The following is a 20,097-nucleotide window of genomic DNA, read 5'->3' as shown; positions in this document are numbered from 1 at the left end:
CACATGCAGATTTCCAAAGGCAGCAAGACACCTTCAAATCATTACTGCATACAGGGATATAAAAACCAAACACGCAGCAGCAGTCGTTGCTGCAAGGCAAATCTATATTTTTATGTATCTTTCTAAGGTCTAGGATGAGTTCTATGACCTACAGTGAATAAAACTTTTCACGGAGCAGTAAAAAAGTGGTTAAGAAGAGGAGCAGTAAGAAAATAAGGCATTATAACAAATACAGATTTTTCAGGTGTCCTGCAATATTTCTTCTCCTTCCTCATTCCTCAGTTTTGAAAATGCACTTCAGAAATGCAAATCAGGAGCAACATGTGGGTGCAAAAACTCTGCCTTCTTCAGAGCAGTTCAGTGGTGAGGTCTGGTGTCAGGCCAATGTTGCAGCTTGCCAACAGCACTACAGATCTGTGCATCTCCTCCAGAAGGATGACAAAACTGCATGTGCAATTATGTCCCATCCTAGAGAGCTCTCTGGGGTAGCAATGCACTTTGAAGTAAGTCCTAGAACTCTTTAAACTGAAGTCCTGTTGCAAGGAAATTAGAAGTTCTGTTCATTAATACAAAAAAAGTAATTGTGTGTGCTGTTCTAGACAGTAGGATTGACTGACTGGTCACCTTGGTCTAGCAAGAGATTTACAGTCCATTATTTCACAGCAGAATATGTATTTTGCATGACAGGTGAAACACCCCAAGATGTCAGTCACAAAATCGTCAAGAGAAACTGGAAAACTAGAAACAGTTCATGTGAGATCAGCTTGGTGGAAGCCACAGCATACATACGATAACTGCAGCCATTGCACAAAATAACATAAAAAACACAGCAGATTTTACAGCAGCCCTCTTTATAAGTAGTCCAGGTGAAATTATCAGCTTTTTGGTGGTAATTATTTCCACTGGAGTGAACAGGGTCTGAATAAAAGAGTCACGCTTGCCTTGCTTTTTGTCCTGCAATCTGTATTTAGCATGAAGGTGTATGATTTTCCCTTTTTTCTTTAAAAATTCCATTTAAATGTAGATCAATGTGAAGTAATCTCCAAAGAAGCATTGCCTATTGATATTCAGTTAAAACGAGACATCTCCTCATTGTCCCAGGGCAGCAAGTCATCAAAGCTTATTACATTGCACACATTTGATGGAGGAAACATTTACCCTCGGGAGTTCATTACAGGGAGATTAAACTACTTAATTACAGCTGACATAAGTGACTGATAGCAACTTCAGAGGGGAGGTATTTATGCATGCCAACTTTTTCCAGTTATTTTTAAGCGTGTAATAAAAAGGAAGAAAGAGAAGATAAATGACACCAACCTGGCGTGGTTCGTGTCGTCTTCGTCACTGCTGCTGGCTTCGTCACTTGACGAGGAATAGTCTGCTGCTTTCAGGAGCAAATTGGCACTGTCCTTCCCCTTGGCAAAGGAACATGGGCTCTGAATAGAGAAAACCTAGATCAGTTTTTCTCAAGCAAGAACACATCACTAAACAGCACATGCAAGATCGTACTGTCCCGGCAAATTTAGCTGTAATAATTCCCATACCAAAAGCTTTCTTCAGATGCTGATGCTTTTCTTGGTCTATCACAACCGTGTATTTCACACAGGAGAATGTTCTAAGCTTGTACAGCTTGCAATGCAGCCCCCTCCCCTGCCCTGCTCCATTGTAGCAGCAGCCAGAGTGAATCCATCGCTCAGCAGTGACCAACCAATGGTGGGCTGTTAACCCTACCTGGGCTGAAACCAGGACAAGGAGAGGGCACAGAGCAGTGCAAACTCAAGTTACAGCAGCTGCTGTGATAAAGGAATTTGAGACTAAGTTTCAAGATTACAAAAAAATCACCATTTTCTGGCGTATGTGCGACTCCATTTTCAGACAGCATAAATACACCACCTGCACATTTCCAAATGGAATGGACAGGGCTGCCATCAGACAATCAACTCAAAAATCTGATCACGTCTCTCTATCAGACTTTCATAAGCCCTGTCTTAGCAAAGAGAAACAGCCCTCGCTTCACAGTCCTGCTTTATTCACAACATTGCTTTTTGGCACTCTGTACATCTGTGAACAGCCGTTTCCAAGGATGAAGCAAAGGAAAAATGAAATTTAACCAAAATTCTCTTATGAGCACCTTGTGACCTCACTAAAATTGGAACCACAACCATCAAACCAGAGCAATCCGTTAGTTTCACAAAGGCAAGGTCAAATATCCCACTATTTTCATGGTCTTGTCACTCTCCTTTTTTATGTTTTCATAACAAATATCAAAAATTAAAATGTTTTTACTTATATACATTAGCCATGTAATGTGTTTTATGAGGCCTGCTCCAAAGTCACGCCTCCTATGTTATGATGTTGGCCCACACCAGAGGTGGATGTTGGTGGGAAGGCAGTAGGCACTTCACACCAACAGAAGAGCTGTCTGCCTAAGTGTGCCCTTAGTGAAAACCAAGAGTAAATCAGAAAAAGCAGTTACACAAGAACCTACTGCCATCTGGCCCGGATGAGAAACTTGTTCAGGCTTCTTATGCAGCTGCAAGTGGTTCTGTGACAAAGCATTCTCTCCCTTGGCAGGTCCTGGATTCCCTGAAAAGAAATTACCTCTTACAAATGTGTGTGCAGAAGAGAGTGAGAGAAAGGATCCGTAAGACAAGCGTGTGGAGTTATCACCCAAGGCAGGCAAGAGTATCTGCTAACAAACTTTTTTCTCCTCTTTTTTTCTGTTTGTTGCAGAGTGAAGCCTTTTTGTGTTTCCTGGTGGTTCTGGATGCCACAGTGCTATAAATCGGTACAGGTCCAGATTCATGCTGCACAAGTGGGACAAACAGAACAAAACTGTGGCAGCACTCTCACTGCATACCAGCAGCATTTCTATAGACTAGAAGAAGGCTTAGAAGGGCAAAGGGTGAAGGCACACGAATGCCTTCCTCTGATCCCTGCACTGAGGGGCAGCTCATCACACAGCAGCAGCTGCACACATCCTCACACTGAGGTGCCACCAGCTGCATCCCCGAGCCTGCAGACAGAGGCTAAAGCCCAGGGTTTGGGGCAAACAGCTGCACTGAACTCCCCTCTTCTCAACACATACCGGGCTAAAAGCAGAAGAGGATTCACCGCTTCCCACAGCAGCACACGGAGAGCCATTTTTCCGTCCCTGCTTCCCCTACACATCTTGGACTCAAGGCTCCCACTTCCACTCAGCCCCATGGAGAAGTGGGCAGCGAGAGCCTGCACCCATGCAGCACCTCGTGACACCGCCGAGGTCAGGCCCTGGTGACGGGGAAGCTGTGGCATTGCTCTTCCCCCCAGGTGCAGCACTGTGCCTGCATGGCCACTGAACACCCACGTAATGGAGGCAGGAGGAGCCAAGGCTCCTGCATGTGCTGCTGCCATCTGAGGAGGGGTTCCTGCAAGTGATCAAGTGAAACTTCCCTTTCAGTACCCCAACAGAGCTACGTGGGAAGAGAGAACACAGCCCTGGAGGGATGCTGCCTTCTGCACGCAAATCATGAGACAAGAGAAGAGCAGGAGGGCAGATGTGCCCCTGCCCTCCCAGTGGGACACACGTGCCTCGTTCAGCAGTTTCCTCCAAGGCCATTCCACTGCTACCGACAGGACTCCTTCCCAGACTGGAAGAGAAAATTCAGGCTCCCACAAATTAAGATTGGTATTTGGTAATTTAGCTAGTTTTATCACGGCAGCTTCGTGCATTTGTGCATTTTGCAAAGCTTTTAAAATTCAGAATTCCTTATTGGTCAATGAGTACCTAAGCAACTCAGAGGCAATATTAAAGTATTTATAGGCCTTTCCTGCACATTTCACTGTCCCTGTGGGTTTGGGAAAGCAACAAACTCTGGAACACCATATGCCAGAACTGGCTGTAATTTCATGACACTTAAGAACCCAAGGAGACAGTTTAAACCACAAGGGAGGTTTACTATTCTTTCCAAGGCTAGTGAGGTTTTCATTTCCCCATGCCAAAATAGCACAGGAGTTACACATCATGCAGACGCTGCAAAGTTGAGCTGGGCTGCTGCTCATTGCTCATCATCATGCTATTATTCAAACATAAAATGACATAAGAGCAAAAAGAAACAAACCCCAAGCAGTTTAAACTGTGCTCCAGTTTTCAGTTGAAGCAACGCTTCCTACCCTGTATGGTTAGGGAAAGCAAAATTGGCTTGGTTGTGTAAATGTAATAAATAAGCAATTTGTTCTGCATTTATCAAGGGTTTGCAAATTAACAATGTGAGCCTCAGTTTAAAAATAAATGACCTCAGCAACTCGCTGCTGTGGTTTCAGAACATTTTTAGCATCCACCCTGCCTTGAACTGGGCGTGATTCCCCATGTCACCCATCTGCATCAACCCGGATGCAAAGTACTCTAAAATACAGTTTTGCAAAGAGCTACACAAGAAATTGTCCTACAGCTGACCCACAGAAAAGGCATCAGAGGAATAGCAATGGAGGAACAAAGCTTTCCATTTCTGTTTCACGTCTCCCTCTGCCCCAGTTTCAGCTCAGGATTCAGGAACCAGATCCTGTACCACAAAAAATCTGTAAAACCATCAGCAAGCCCCGTGCCTTCTTCCACTGCTACCACTGATATTGAGATATCTTACAATGCTGCACCGTGCTTACACTGGATGAGGTTATCTCCACCTTTTAACTTCCTGTGCCTTTTTTTTCAGTTCCACTTTCTTTCTGCAGATTAGAGGAAGAATGTTCCACAAGATGCTGAAAGGAGAGTCCTGTGCTTCCTAAGGCTTCTATCAGGCAGCACAATGTTGAAGTGCAGAAATATAGGTGTGCAACAACTGCTCATCTGTATCATCTTAGTAGTGGGCAATGCAAAAAATGGCTAATGCAGAAAATGGCAATGGGTGAGCATTAGCACTGAATTAGATCTGTGTATCTGCAAGGTCAGCTCTGTTCAGTTTCAGTAGTGTCAGTATGTACAAGAGAACCATTTTTTTCCACTTCTTAATTGAAGTAACTAAGTTCTTTTTTTGTATGCAAATATGTTTGTAGTCACTTATTGACTCCAAAAAATTTGAGGTGGTATTTATATTTATATCACCTCATTTACACAAACAAACCAATCCACAAAAGCATAACACCCAGCACTCCAGAGAAGCCCATTTTATGTGAAGGAACTTTGCTTGTTTGGACTGACGAACCATTGACTTGGGAATCACCTGAGGTGGGTTGGCTGTTCTGATGAGATGCCATCTCCCATGGTGTGTTGCCAGCAGTGCTGCTGCTGCTGTTGACCTTCAGAGCCTGTCCCCCGGGGGACAGCTGATGGCTGTTACTGAACAGAGAAACAGACAGAATGTCAGGCTATTTGTATTCAGGAACACAACCAAAACGTAGCTCCTAGGCCATGGAACCAGGTTCTCTGCTGTCAATGTATGATAAAGTACTTTCTATACAAAAACTGCTTCCTTGGTGCTCTAGGCAGGGCCACCCAGTAACCAGAGAAGATGGAGGGGGCAGTTCCCTCTGGGAATCTGGGAGCATGCAGTGCCCCAAGTCACTGTTAAATACCCTACTCCATGTAATTCTCCCTTGGCCTCTACAGATCAGCCTCGCTCCTAATTCCAAATCTCACGGTTTTCACAAATAGTGAAACCTGCTCCACCCCCCTCCTGCAGGATACATCATCACTCACTTACCAGTGGAATAAGGAATGCATAAGGCAGTAAAACAAGCTGCCAAACTTGCAAATCAAAAGTGAGGCGTACCCAACAACTCCAGGCTAAGAAGCCCCTCACTCGTAGCACTGTGTCTTACCTACATGTTTCTTTTCTGTTTTGCCTCCTATAATTTTTAAGCAGAATCTATTACAGGTTTGGCTTCACTTGAAGTTTATTTCAGGTGATGTTTCTGATTTTGGCTCATCAGAAGTAACCTTTCCAAAGCACTGCACATTACTTGGTTATGTCAGCTGAAACTTCCACCCTTCCACATCTCTCCAACGCCAGTCCCTCAAGTGTTCCCTGGTCAGCCATCCTGTGGCAGCTGCCCTATGCTGCTGAGCTCTCTTCTTCCCTGGTTCTTTCTCCTGGGACGTAGAGTGCACTCACCTGATGGGCATGCTGCCAGAATATTCCAGATACATCTACAGACAGCATATGTGCCTGCACAAGCTACTATCGAGCAGGTCAAAGCTGCACCCACCAGCTGTAACTACAGTGCCTAGATAGGGAGCTGGGGACAGGGCCACCCTTAGCAAAGTATCCAGGCATAGAATTCCTCCAAAACAACAGTGCAGGTGCAAATGTGCCACAGAGCATCTGCAAAAGCATCCTGACCAAACCACCAGCAGCACCACTCCTGCCACCCACAGGTGCCAACAGGCAGGCATCTCACAGAACCTGCACTCTCAGCAGTCACTTTCCCTGATGGGAAGGAAAAGTAAAACATTATCAGATGATAAGCAGCTGCTAAATGGCTGCACTACAGAACTGGCAAACGGATGAAGAACTTGTGTGGAAATCACTCTGTCAATCTGAGCAGGCTGAAACAAATGAAACAACTCATGGCATGATGCAGAGCAGCCTTTATATATTAGAAATACTGCTTTCCATTAGAGAACAAAATTGCCTTATGAGAAAAGGAGGAGATCTACAACAGGTTTGTTTGTCTTTAAATCGGGTCCATCTGTCATTAAAAGGAAGCTTGCTCAGATGCTTCTGTCAGGTTTAATATTGGGGAGGTTGAATAGTTCAGTGGGCAAACTGACACAAAAGGTAAAATAACTGTAACTGCCATCAAATAAGGCATGAACCCATGTTACTTTTACTATTACTGAGTTTATGCCTTTGGTTTTAAATAAATTGGCTACAGTTTTCCAATTGGCAATAAATCAGCATTAGTGTAAGCATCAAATTCTTTGGAGCTTACCTTGAATGGCATCTCTGTTGGCCAGGTTGATCCCTGCTGTAAAATTTGGAGGTTGTCCTTTCTGGAACCTTAAGGATTTAATTAAGTATTTTAGTGCCACTGATGGACTCAATTAATAATCTTAATATTTAATTCCATCAATACAGAAATGAGACTAACCAACATAAAAGAACAGTGCTTTAGTGGGACCTGTAGAGCTGTCTTTCATATAAACCCTGGAAGGTGCAAACTAGCAGCAGGTCCTTCCAATTTGCACTGCAATCTGTCAGGGTGCAGCCTGTGAGTAGTTTGCACCTTTCCCTGGAGTCAGCACTATTCTTGGTCAATATTTAAAGCAGGCAGGAAAACACATCTGCAGTCACTTAATGCAGCTTTTTGTAGGTGGTGGATTACCCTGCATTGCTATCTAACTGTGCATATCAAAAGGGGTGTGGAAAGTGGGGAGGAGAAAAAGGACATGCATACATCCCACCTGCAAAGTATTAGAAAGAATACATACATGCATGCACATAGACACATCCCAGACAAACACCCTTGTTTTTAGGAATTGTTTAAAAAAAAAAACAAGAACCAAAAAACTTTCTCCTGAATTGTATATATTAATGTGCTTTTCTGAAACAAACCAGTGTGCACTGAAATGGAAGCAAATCCTTACCTACAGAGTCTTCTTTTTAGATTAGTGAGACCCAATTACTGTACAAGCAATGGGATTCATGAAGTGAAGCACATGGGTAGCAGAGTGCAGGGGAACTGAGCTGAGTGCTATCAGCTGTGCAGGGGGCTGAACACCTGAGTTTTACACACCTTTGGGGGCTGTTCTCCACTCTGACTCCCACTCCAGAATACGTCATCCTGTCCAAGGCCGACCAGTGTGGTCACCATGTCTGACAGCGAGCTGCTGTGGTACACATCTCTACTGGCCTGGAAATTGTCACACTTAAAACAAACAAAAGATTGAATTGCACTTCTCCATTCTGTACAACATGTCCCAGTGCCAACAGTTATCGATGGTTCTGTTTGAGAGATCTAACTTTTAGTAAATGCATAACAAACACTGTGATTCGATACAGCCCTACTCACCTTGTTTGGTGCAAAGTTATTCATTTACAGCTGGCTAGGCACAAACATTTCAAGGTGAAGGGCCCAATATATTAAAAACATCTGTGCAGTACATGCATCTTGTGCTGTTTTACCTGTGGAGCAGCTAACACGTCATTGGCGATGCACAGAGAACCGTTCAACCAAGTGACACAAAACTTACAGCTATGCAGACTTCAGCCTTTCTACAGTCAGTAGACAAACTGCCAAGTGGAAGTGCTTCCAACTCTCCAGCAGTTACAGGGTGCCCTGGTTCCCCTCCGTAACAGATGTACAAGTGTCCAAAAGGAAGAAAACTTGAGACTGCACTAAGAAAGAAATCAGAAACTGCCCACACTACACCTCATGCACAGTAACATCTGGGTGCCCCCACTGAGATCACCTTTGTTTAAAAGCTGCCTTCAGTGCTATCAGGTTGGGTAACAGAATAGCAAATGCCCTAATTTGGGTGAAGGGAGGAGCAAATGTGGCGTTCATTCCAATGGAACAGAAGGTAAGCAGCGTACACTTGATCTAAAATACTCCAGAGTTGTTTGGCTAACTTTCTGTATTAAAATAAATAAATAAGGAAAGTTCCCTTGAATTCGACACATTAATAATCTATCACATGCGAGTCTTCCAAAGGGGAAGAAAGGAAAAGAGCTAAAAATGTCAACTGAATGCACTGATCCTCCCTGAAATGAGAAATCTTCTCGGACACAAGACTGAGGCAGAAAACATGGAAATGGAGTGAGATGGGTCCATCCGGTGGGACTCCAATGCCAGAACCAAAGGAATGTGACAGAAATAGACAGGCAGCAGAGCAGTGCCTGAAGCCATGCCACGAGGTGCTTCCCCTTGGCATGCAAAGAGGGAGCAGGGATCCCCATGGACCCCCCCAGCCCGGCTGACCCAGCTCTGCACACCAGCATGGGAGGCCCCTGGCCTCAGATGTGCTGCACACCAGCAGCCTTTCAGCCCCCAGGACAAAGAAAGAGGCAGGAAATTTTTGTCTGCATCCGAGTTTAAATGCACGAGAATTAGTTCCCCAGTATGAAGCTCACTTTTAAGAGAAGTTATTCATGCTATTAAAAAATAGCACAGAGTAACAGAACCATAATGTGAAATATGAACTCCCCGTGACTCTAAAACCATTTAAATACTGAAATTCTAAAACTCTTTCAAGATGTCAAATAACCATTCAAATGTTTCACAACCTTTGAGTCCAGCAAGGACAAATCAGCTGCAGAAAGACACTTCTGAGGAGTTTGCCTGGTTAAATATTCAGGTGCTTCTGCTGCCTTTTGGGGATAACACGTTCTGTGGGCTCTCTTTAAAGAAAATAGCTTTTTCAGCAGTTACAACATCTCATAATCCACGTCCTTGCATTTTGTCAAAATCCTCTTTTTTGTCTGACATGGTTGTCACTAATAATAGTTTTTAGTTAACCAGAATTATTTTAACAGCAAAGTGTTCCCCTGAAGTGACTCATCTTAGGGGCAGGAACAGCTTTTATAGCAAGTATATTATTATCAGAATATAGGAAGATTTTTTTCCTGGCCAGTTTTTCAACAAGATACTTAAATTTCTTCCTAAATTCCAGCTTTGGAGTCCTGCAGCGTACCAGAAAACTGTTCCTGCTTATAAGTGGGGATGAGCTTTGCTGAATCACAATTCAAGTGACTGAGAAGCTCTAAAACACAAATATTCCCTCTGCAGATGGTACCCACATACCTTCTTTGGCAGGGACAGTCCAGTTCCCCAGCTCCATGTAAAACTGAAACATGCTGCCTGTTTCTGGGATGATTTTCCAGGCTGGACGGGGCTGTGAGCAACCTGGTCTGGAGGGAGGCGTCCCTGCCTACAGCAGGGGGGCAGGAACTGAATGATCTTAAAGGTCCCTTCCAACCCAAACCATTCTATGATTCTGTAGGACTTAAAAGATCGTACGACTCCAAAGCAAAGTGAAAATGTCTCAGATAACAACATTATCTACCAGGTGCCTTCAAACCACAAAGGCACACCTCACAGAGCTAAGGCGAAAGACCTACTGCTTCCTAACAGCCACAAGGCTGTGCAGTACCACAGACCAATTAGATCAAGAAGATTTAGGAAGAAGACGTTTTAAAAAGAAAGGCTATGCTCTCTTTTTTGGGGGACATCCAAGTGATGAATTTGAGTTGAATCTTCATGTGGGAGTATAGACATGTGCAACTGCTGTTACAGAACAGCATAAGGAAAAAGATTGCATTAAACTTATGAATAGATCTGGGATACTGCATCAATCAATGACCTAATGCACAGCTAATTATTCTAATACCATTAGCTTTCTTGTTCTATTTTTGCTGCATTACTCCAGACAGTAGAGAACTAGATAGCAAATCCTACAGGACGAACAAAAGAGACGATTAAAAAAAGGAGTTCCTTTCAGATGTGAGCTAAATCTCTCCTCTACTCAGACACTGGGAGATGCTGGGCAGACAGACAGACACAGCGACTCTATTCACAGCCTGTGAATCCCATGGGCTGCCCAGAATGGCTCATCTCACTGCCAGAAAGCCCCACTGCCCACCGTGCTGCAGCTCACCAGAGGCAGAACTGGTACAAAGCAATGGAAATGGGATATTCTGAGCTGGGAATATCTCACATTTCCCTCACCAGACAGAGTACAAGACACTGAGAAATCATGCTTGCTGTCTCTCAGGAACTGCGTTAAGATTTCCAGTGAGATCGCTGCAAGAGAGGTTTGGGGACCCGGGAGGTGCCATACAATCTTACAGGATGGGATCATTTGGAATAAGAAGTCTTTTTGCCTGAGCAGAGCAGTGATGACAGATGATTGCTCCCTCTCAAACATGGCTGAAAGTTCTTCAGTGTAGACATCTGTGATGAATTCAGCTTGCATTTTTAACTCTGCGGTTCACTTTTACTTTAAATCAACAAGGCAGCCACGTACTGAACTCTGCAAGTATATTGCTGCAAGTCTTTTCATCTCCAGGTGACTAACTGGAGCATCACTCATATTGCCTTCTCACTTTATGAAGTTAACACAGGCAGCGTTTCCCAGCACAGCTATTAGCATCAACAGCTGCTGCCAGCCAGCAGAACGAAACACAACCCTTAAGAAGATTTATAAATTGCCCATCGAAGTTCATCTGGTTTCCATGCTAACACAGCAGGAAAGACCACGGACTGGCTTCTCCCTGTCCACATGGTCCCTACCTGCTGGATCACCAACCTGTGTGTGGGTAACAGGGCAGTTCCCAGCAGGGAGTGAAATTACACAGTAATGACTATAAATTGCTGCCCGCTATTACCCCTAAGTAACACTATCATTTAACATAGCATTAAACTTTTATTATGTAGTTTCAATCAAGGAATGTGAAAGAGGATGACAAACTCCACTTTGTTCCTTACCACTCCCTGAACAGCTGGGAGAAGTGCTCCCAAACAGAGAAGCCCCAGCAAGGTGCAAAGGGACAAAGTGACATATCCTGGGCAATGTGGGAGGCATGGTCATAGCCATGCTAGGATGCAGCTCCTCTCACCCATAAAGTGACACCATAACAGGGCAGGACTCCCCTCCGTACAGCTAGTGTGCTTCTGCAGAATTCCTGAAGTATGTGCTCTATAGCTTCTATTACAGGGCCAAAATATTCACCTGAAGGGAGCTGCCCAAGGCTGAGATATAAGCACCTTACTTTTAGACCTCGCAGCAGCTCTCCAGGGAGTCAATGCTACAGCTGTCAATTTAGACCAGTCACAAAACCTGTGACTTAAGCCGCCAAATGTGCCATGGAAAAAAAAAGGATGTGAAAAGATACACAAATATTTTCTGAAGGTAATGCTATTGGGTGAAACTGGGCCTTTCCTTTCCCGACAGCTGCCCATGTTGATTTTGCCTTCACCAGCAGGACCTGAGGAGGCTATCAGCCACCTATTACCTGCCTCATGCAGACTCACTCCAGGGCATGTGCAGAAGCAGGGCAGAAGAGCACTGGGCCTGGAAGCCTGCCCTGGGGGAACCCTGGCACTGGGAGCAGGAGGAGGCACAGCATTTTATTTGTTTTCTGCTTGCTGACTTGCTTTTCTTTTGTTTATACATGCTTCTGAAAGAAAAAAAGTAACTGCAGTCTAAGCTACTCATTTCAAATGCTGTCAAAAAAATAGGAAGTTGAGTTTTGGGGCACAATGGGTACTCTGAATTTGCAGGCCTGGAGCTGGTAGATAGAGCAGGAGCTAAAATGCTTCGAGGAAGATTCTAATGCAGGACTTCCCCAGGGTGTTCTCACTGTATGCGTAGAGGGATCTGCTTAGGCACCACTTTAGGTACCGTTTAACTCTGAAATTTTTGAAGTGATGTAACAGATTCAAGTGACAGATGTTGGGTGAGTTCTGTCAAGCTGATAAAAGTATACAGAAGCTGCAGAGCTAAGCACAAAAAACAAGGAGAAAACATTTAGAAGCACCCTGGAACAAGGGAGGAGTGAAAAGCTCAGTCTGGGAGGTGGAACAACATGAAAGTACGTAAAATACTTTGTATCTCAACAAGAAAGTAAGCACATAACCACATATACAAACAAGAGAGATCATCTCAGCCCGTAGGCCCATCATAGGACAGTGTATTTGTTGGGGTACCGTGGATGTGCACAACACAGGACACAGAGTACATCTGTTTTTGCACTCAGGAGTCCCTTATGCACATTTTGAAGTATTCACTCTTATTCACAGATGTGCGCTAGAAGATCTAGAAAATGCTGATGCAGAAATTGAAGACTAGAAACAGGACTTCACAGGCCTGCCATGCCCTACCCACAGGCAAAACCAGACTCTGCATTGGTAACTAGTCCTTATTCCATCTCCTTATACTTTTAGATTATTTCATAAGACCTCTAACAGTCTTGCTTGTGTACCTAGTCTTCAGGGATACAAATTTTGACTTTAGAGTTGTTTTGTAAACTGCCACATATATTTATGGCACCATATAAATAATACATCATCCAGGGGCTATAACAGCACAGTCATTCAGGCTTTTTATGAAACAGTGAAGAGTAATATCAGAGAGTCAGCAGTCAGGCATCAAGCATATTAAAGTAACTGTTATCTAAACCTATGCTGCAACGCATAAGTAAAACTCCACTTGTAACTTAGCAGCACAAGGTGGCACTGAAAATCGGAGGCAAGCTCTCATGGGCCTCCATTGGTTATGGCAGGAGTGAAGGGAACCAGGCACCTTCCTGCTCAGGCACCTTCCTCCCCGCGTCAGGGCAGTGATACCACACTGGTACTCACACCATACCTGCACTAAGACGGCTCTCTGCAGCGCAGGGGTGCAGGGGCTGGAGCTGCTGCCAGAGCCCACCTTCGCCTGAGGCATGGCATCGTGCCCCAGCGCCGCAGGCCACTGCAGGGCAGGCTGGATGCCATCACTTCTCTTTCTTCGGTCCTCGGCCTGCAAAGGAGAAAGGAAGAGGCGTGTCGTGCACTCAGCTTCACAGCCTGGATGCTCTCCAGTGGCAGCGCAGAACCGCACAGACTCTACGGACCTCCCTCTGAGGAGAGGTCAGCCCTGGCACGATACAAACCAGCACTGCCTCTCCATTTGCAACTCCATCTTTCTCATTAAGTTTCCAAGCCACAGCAGGACAAGGGGCAGCTGACATGCCTGAGCTGCAGTCTGCTTTATTTGAGGCTATCCTGCTTGCTGCAGGCTAGGATTTTAGCTGGGAGGAACCATCTCTCTGCATTTATTTACCTTCGACAGCACGCAACCTGTTTTGCTCTGAATTTATTACCCTCTTCTACAGCACTGACTTTACTGCAAGCAGCTTTCTATGTTGAGACACTTCTAATGCTCTGTTGTTTGGTATGTTAACTGCCCTATGGAAAGGACTGAGAGACACTATCGAGGTCCAACAGAAAGAAAGGAAAGGTCCTTCTATGTCCCGAGGGCACTGCGTATTACAAAATCTCCAACCCACAGTTTTGACCCTGCTGCTCTTCCCAGTTTGATTCCCATTCTCTAGCATAAATCTTTAGCTCATCCTCTGATTTAGCAGCCTAGGAACTCTAACTTTAGCAGCTCTACTCTGCAAACAAGAGATTAATGCCATCTTGTACCAAGTTGTCTCTGTCTGGATAGATGTTCTTAACGGTGCCTCTCAATATATCTGGGTGTTTGTGCCTACAGCAAGGGAGTAAGCATATTCTGAATCCAGTTTAGGACCTGCTGAGAAGGTGGAAATGATTCCCCTTAGTCTCACAGATCTTAACTGGGGGCAGAAAGCAGCTTTAAAACATATTAGACAAGCAACTACAGCCAAATACTGAGGAATTCTAGTGGTGAACTGAGAAGTTACATTACTCTTGAGGCCAGATCTTCATTACTTGCAACTCCTAACAATGAAAGGCAAATTTTACCAAGAAGAAAATGTAAAAATTAGAGTGGTTTCACTAAACTAGAAATGATAATTTACCTTCCACCTCTGCTCTCAACAAGTATTTGCATGCAGCATACTATGATCCAGATGCAAGCTCAAGAAGACGCTCCAGGCTTCCAGCACAGGCACTGAGCACTAAACTTCACGATCTAGCACCAAACCCGAGCTCACAGTCCTTTCCCCAGCTCACCAGCTGCGGTGCCACTGGGATCAGATACAGCACAGGGACAGAGCTCACATCTGCACACAGAAGGGAAATCTGCCCTGACCTGCCTGCCACAGGATGAGCGAGATGACAGAGATGAGAAACTCCCAAGGAAAAGTTCCATGGCTCCAATGTTAAACTTGAGGTTTTGGAAGGCTGTAGGATATTTTTTGATGGTTTTTAATGCTTCAGCTCAACAGTAATTCTGGAGGTCGTTAGTTGCCTATATCAATAGCTGGTCCTGGAAATGCCACTGAGAACCAAAACCCATGGGAAAGAAAGAACTCACTCCACATTTATGTTGCATCTAACCTTGTGCAGACCTCTCCCAGTGCAGGAACAGGCATATTTTTGTCTAGTAAACTGCTAAAGACCAATATTTACAGGAACAAATTCATTGAATTATCACTGTTAGAAACAGTCAAAGCTTTAAAGCATTTCTGACTCCTAAGCAGTTACGTCCGCTGACATCACTGCAAAGCATCACATTTCAACAACAACAAAAGCAACCTTGTTGCATTAATTAGGATTCAATAGAAGGATCTGCATCTTCCAAGAAGTTTTGAGATTAGTTAGTATTGTGAAAGAATTTGTCCTCAAAACCAGAGTACACGATGGTACCCAACCACTGTCATCAATACCAGCATCACGCTATGAACCTCAAGGGCAGATCTGTGGATGCGATTTCCCTTTTGTTTTCCTACTGTTTTCCTTCCACGTGTGCTTAACTCACCTGCAATTAGTAATATTATATTTCACCATTACAATAAAAGTTAACAGTGACTGCCTACACTAAATTCCACAGTACATTTCATTCTGCTATAAAGGGGTCATTTAGAAAACGCATGACAAAACTACAGAGTGTGCTGACATTTTACAGCTCTTTTGACTTCTAGCTATAGCAAAATGGAAAAGAAAGTTAAATGAATTAAACAGAGTTGCATTTTCTTCCCCCCCCCCCCCACCAAAACCTAGCAAAGGCAAAGTATTTCAATGACTTAGATGTCATGTACTTAGTGAAAACAGCTCACTGCTCTGTCCACACCCAACTTTCTCTCCAGCCAGAACAACATCCCACCCTGTTACTACATAAACAGTGATTTCCAAAAGAGCTCATTCAAATTTCAATAATGATATGTTTAATCAGTCAATGCAATGAAGCCTTAGGATCTTGGGCATTTTTTTGACAGTTAAGTTTTACTTCAAACAGAATTAGACATTCTATTGTTTTCACAAACTGCTGCTCTAACAAGGGACTTAATATCCTTTGTTTTGTTGATTTCACACTGCAGATTAGCTGTTTGCATACTCCATCCAGTTACTGAAATTCATCATGTCAATAATCCTACCAAAAAAGTGTTTCATTTAACTGCTTATCATCATAGAAGATTCCACCTCAGGGAGCCAGCTGCATGCAGACAGAGGTGACATCAAAGAGGGCACCTGCTTAAAAGCTGCAGCAAAAAGTTAATAAGCAGCACTCTGCATTCCTTCTACAAACTTATGCATGTGCTTGGTTTGGGTATTTATGAAAGATGCTTTGCTGCCACCCCCAAGGAAAGATGTGTAAGCTGCTGAGGATTTTGACACTGACCAAGCCAAGTTCTTTGCTCTGGTAATGTGAAATCTTACCAGCTATAGAGACAGGTTCACAGACCTGTGAAAAATAAATACCAGGAATGGTGAGATATGTGAAAAGGACTTGAAGCTTTTAAGTAGAACAAGTTGCAATACAGAATATTTCAGAGTTAAAAAAAAAGGAATGAAATGGGCAAGAATTCTTACTGAGGACTCTATATGTACCCCTTATCCATCAAATCTACCTAAAATCTGAGGAGAAAAAGAAGATGAAAAGGCATCACAATCTGACATCAGGGACACAGAAACCCATGCCTGGGAGGCACAACACTATTCTGTGTCTGCCTCAGTTCTGTGAACCCAAAAGTCAGGCAAAGACATCTCTTAAAACCTCAGATGACACTATGTTAATTCTTAATCTGGGATTCCCAAATCTTAATTTGGGAAACAAGAGAATGACAGCTAGCTGACCAGAGGGATCATGATTCTTGGTTCACCACAGCTAAAGACTTCTTTCAATTCGAGTAGAATTGACAGAGGCTTAACCATTCCTTTTCCTTATTCTCTACATTAATGGAGACAAAAGGACTTACTGCAGCCTAAATGTGTAGGAAGACATAAGTCAAGCTGTAAGTTTAAAGATCAGACTGTACTCTAGCATCTCCACAGCATAATAAACTGCACCAAAACACTACACTGGCTGAGCTGGTACCTCTTTGGTTGTGTTGCTTGATGGAAGATGTGCTGCTGAATTTGAACTCTTGGAAGGCTCCTTCTTCTTTTGCTTGTGGTCATGCTGGAGAGACAGCAGCTGTGTCTGATCTTTGGGTAGAGTTCGATGCCCCTTCCTGTTGTGCTGCACCTCTTCCACCTTTTTCTGAAAGCAGAGTGATGAACATCAGAGAGAATGATGCCTTGGAGGACAACTGAGGTGACTGCTGAAAATCCTGGCTTTTCAAAAGAGCAAAGTGAGCACAGCTGCAAGACTGACAGAAAAGCCACAACTCTGGGGAAAAGAAAGCAAAAAACAACTCCAAACCCTCAATGTTTGGCTTTTGAAACAGCACAACAGAAAACTGCATTTTTTCTTTTTACTTTTCCTAAAAACAGGGCTTTAATTAAACACTCCTTGAGTGCCTCTTGTTCGTTATGAGTCGGCTCATCTGCTGCAACTTTAGCATAACTTTGCAGTCAAGGTGCCAGTCTTGACAATGAGAGCTCAGCATTAAAGTAACCTCAATTTCATTTTTACTTTGTGAGTAAGAGACTATCCTTTGTACAATCCAAAGCGAAACTGCAGACTCTGGAGATTTAAGCTTAAGTTGAGCTTGTGCTGGAAGCTTTCAGGGTAAAGGTACCTTAAATCAGATTGAAGTGACTGAAGATAACTTCAGCAAGGAGAAACAGCAGTGACAGAACTGCCACCCTCAAGGAGAGGAAGTGTCATTGCTATAGCTCAAGGGGGTAACTCAGTAAGTAATTTGCATGTTACATCCAGAAAAGGTTGTATTCGAGAACAAGAGGCAGTAAACGCATTAAAAAGTCGTTCTCTGATCCGTGACTCAGAGGATGGCAGCAACCCCAAGGGGACTGAGAAAGACATCCACAGGAACAGGGAGCTGCAAATTGCTGCCAGCAAACCCTTTCATACCTGCTTCTTTTCTGGTTTCCTCTGCCCATCTGCTATGAACCGTTCATCATCTTCCACGGCCCTTTTGTCTTCCTTACACCTCTCCTCTCTCCTCTGAGCATCCTTAGCCTCAGCCCACCTCTGCTCGCACTCCTGCTGCCTTCGGAGCTCTTGCTCTCGCCTCTGATGCTAGAAGAGAGCCAGGGAATAACACTGCTTATTTTGTTTCCCTTTTGTACCCACCAATTATTTGTGCCAGGAGTCATTAATCACAAGGCTCATTTCCTGAGGTGCAGGCAGTAATACGGGATGCCCGATCACAGCACTGCAGGAGCAGCCAGCCACAGATTGCCACCACAGTAACTATCAAATTCAAAATGAAACCTTTGCCCTTTTGGCAGCTGAGGGCTGATGTGCCATTCATTTAGACAAATACGTGAACTTCTTTTTTGTGGTTGACAGCTCATCTTTCTGTCATTTTGAGAAGGAAGGGTTTTCTGAGAGTTTTCCCCCAGTTTTGCTGGAACAGCATCATGCTTCACAAATGCCATTGCTTGCACAATGCCTGAATTTCATCAGGTGCTCCTAAGAACAGACCCGTTGATGATTTAGCAATGCCTGCCACACCATAATGTGTAAGACAGCTGAAAAGGCATCTTGTCTTGTAACATCTTAAAAAGAAGCAGAGTCAGAAACTCTGGATCAGGAAGAGAGACTCAGTATGAATAACGCACAACAGAAAGAAAGCAGGACCTCTCTCCCCACCTGCCTGGGCTTCTACAGCCAAGCTCAAGAGCAATGTCCTGCATCTTCAGCTCCCAAAGCTCAGGGCAGGTTGTCAGCAGGAAAAGAACAAAGCCCTTTTTATATCACTTAATATCATTATGTTCAAAAGCGATACATTCTCCCAGTGTGAAAGACTGCATGACAGGTTGTACTGACAACTTAGCACAGCCTTCTTGCCTTTCATAGCCTACTCTCTACAGGCATATTTTTCATTTGTGAGGGGATGCGGAATAACAATGCAAGCCAGTCCCTACATCCTCCAGCCTCCTCCTCTGCTCTTTCTGCTGCTCGATGCGTTTCTGCCGCTCTGTCAGCAGCTGCTTCTTGTATTTCTCCTGGTCCTTCAGCTGCTGCTGCTGGCGTTGAGGGTCAGAACGGTTTTTGTTCTCCTGCTGCAGCCTCAGAAACTCACGACGGAGAGTTGACTCCCCAGGGAGATTTACTATGGAGCTGAAACAAAGTACAAGTTTCAGTATGACTAAAGATAGCATTAAAGCAGGGAGAATACAAGGAACTGCTTGTTGTCCCGTGTCAGCAAACGAAAATGACTTGATATATCTCTGCCATGTTGACTATGCATCTGAATGCAGCAGCTTGTTATGCTCAGCATTTATATTCGATAGCTACGAAACAGTTCAAGTATCAGAGTGGATACAATAGATGAGGGATTTAGAGTAAGGTAAAAAAGCAAATCTGCGCGAGGAGAGCTGCCTTCAGTGAGAACAGGTTGGCCAGTCAAATTTTATATTCTAATCATAAAATTAACCTTGGTTCTCCTTCATCTTCATTCAGCTCATCGTCTTCCTCCTCACTTCCACTGTAATCATAGTCTGTTTCCTCTATCAAAAAAAGAGAGAGAGACCAATAAATGCCAGTGGAGGATATTGTTATTTAAGATGTTATCTTGAACTTGGCTTCTGAGCACTAAAACTGAACTACATGGAGCTCATCAGGAATTTAAAAGCCCTAGGTTGCACTAAGAGGCTGAGTGGATGCAGCAGAAGATATTCAAGTATGCAACACAAAGCCTACTTCAGACCATGGGTCAAAGGGCCCCTTTACGTGTTTCCACTTTTTCTCCTCACTAACTACATAGATTTTGCAAAACTAACTTGCTTTTACAATCTGCAATATAATAAGCTAAGCCTACTGCAATAGCCAACCCTCCCAACAACATAAGCAGCAGGGTCATTTCATATATAAATTTAGATATGGTATAAAAAACTTATGCTGACTTTTTCTGCTATTGCATGCCTGCTGTGTAACTAAACTGATGCCTTTAGTGAATCTGTGTTTGGTTTTGTATTAAAATGAACAATTTTAATGGGGATAATCAAGCAATGCTAGTTTTGACACTGCAGTTCAGGAGAAGATGACCCACATTTTTCAAGTTCTCCTCAAGAGTACCATGGAGGTAACTCATAAGTGAAGACTTCAAATTAGCATGCCACAAAGCTAAAATACAGAGCAGG

General features: G+C 43.8%; 1 protein-coding gene across 1 annotated transcript in view; it reads right to left on the bottom strand.

The window, feature by feature from the left end:
- The window catches only part of NRK (Nik related kinase), a 96,249-nt gene that overhangs the window by 27,612 nt on the left and 48,540 nt on the right, over nt 1-20,097 (bottom strand). Inside the window, exons 11-20 of the mRNA XM_048959985.1 lie at nt 19,392-19,464; nt 18,880-19,075; nt 17,861-18,028; nt 16,922-17,086; nt 13,286-13,438; nt 7,714-7,845; nt 6,910-6,977; nt 5,199-5,314; nt 2,489-2,586; nt 1,318-1,436 (exon numbers count right to left, since the gene is read on the bottom strand). Of these exons, the coding sequence (XP_048815942.1) occupies nt 1,318-1,436; nt 2,489-2,586; nt 5,199-5,314; nt 6,910-6,977; nt 7,714-7,845; nt 13,286-13,438; nt 16,922-17,086; nt 17,861-18,028; nt 18,880-19,075; nt 19,392-19,464 (1,288 nt within the window). The remainder of the gene's footprint in view (nt 1-1,317; nt 1,437-2,488; nt 2,587-5,198; nt 5,315-6,909; nt 6,978-7,713; nt 7,846-13,285; nt 13,439-16,921; nt 17,087-17,860; nt 18,029-18,879; nt 19,076-19,391; nt 19,465-20,097) is intronic.

This window comes from Lagopus muta, chromosome 13 (assembly GCF_023343835.1).
Source record: "Lagopus muta isolate bLagMut1 chromosome 13, bLagMut1 primary, whole genome shotgun sequence".
Taxonomy (NCBI): domain Eukaryota; kingdom Metazoa; phylum Chordata; class Aves; order Galliformes; family Phasianidae; genus Lagopus; species Lagopus muta.
The sequence above is the reverse complement of the archived record's forward strand: the minus strand, read 5'-3'. Positions and strand labels throughout refer to the sequence as shown.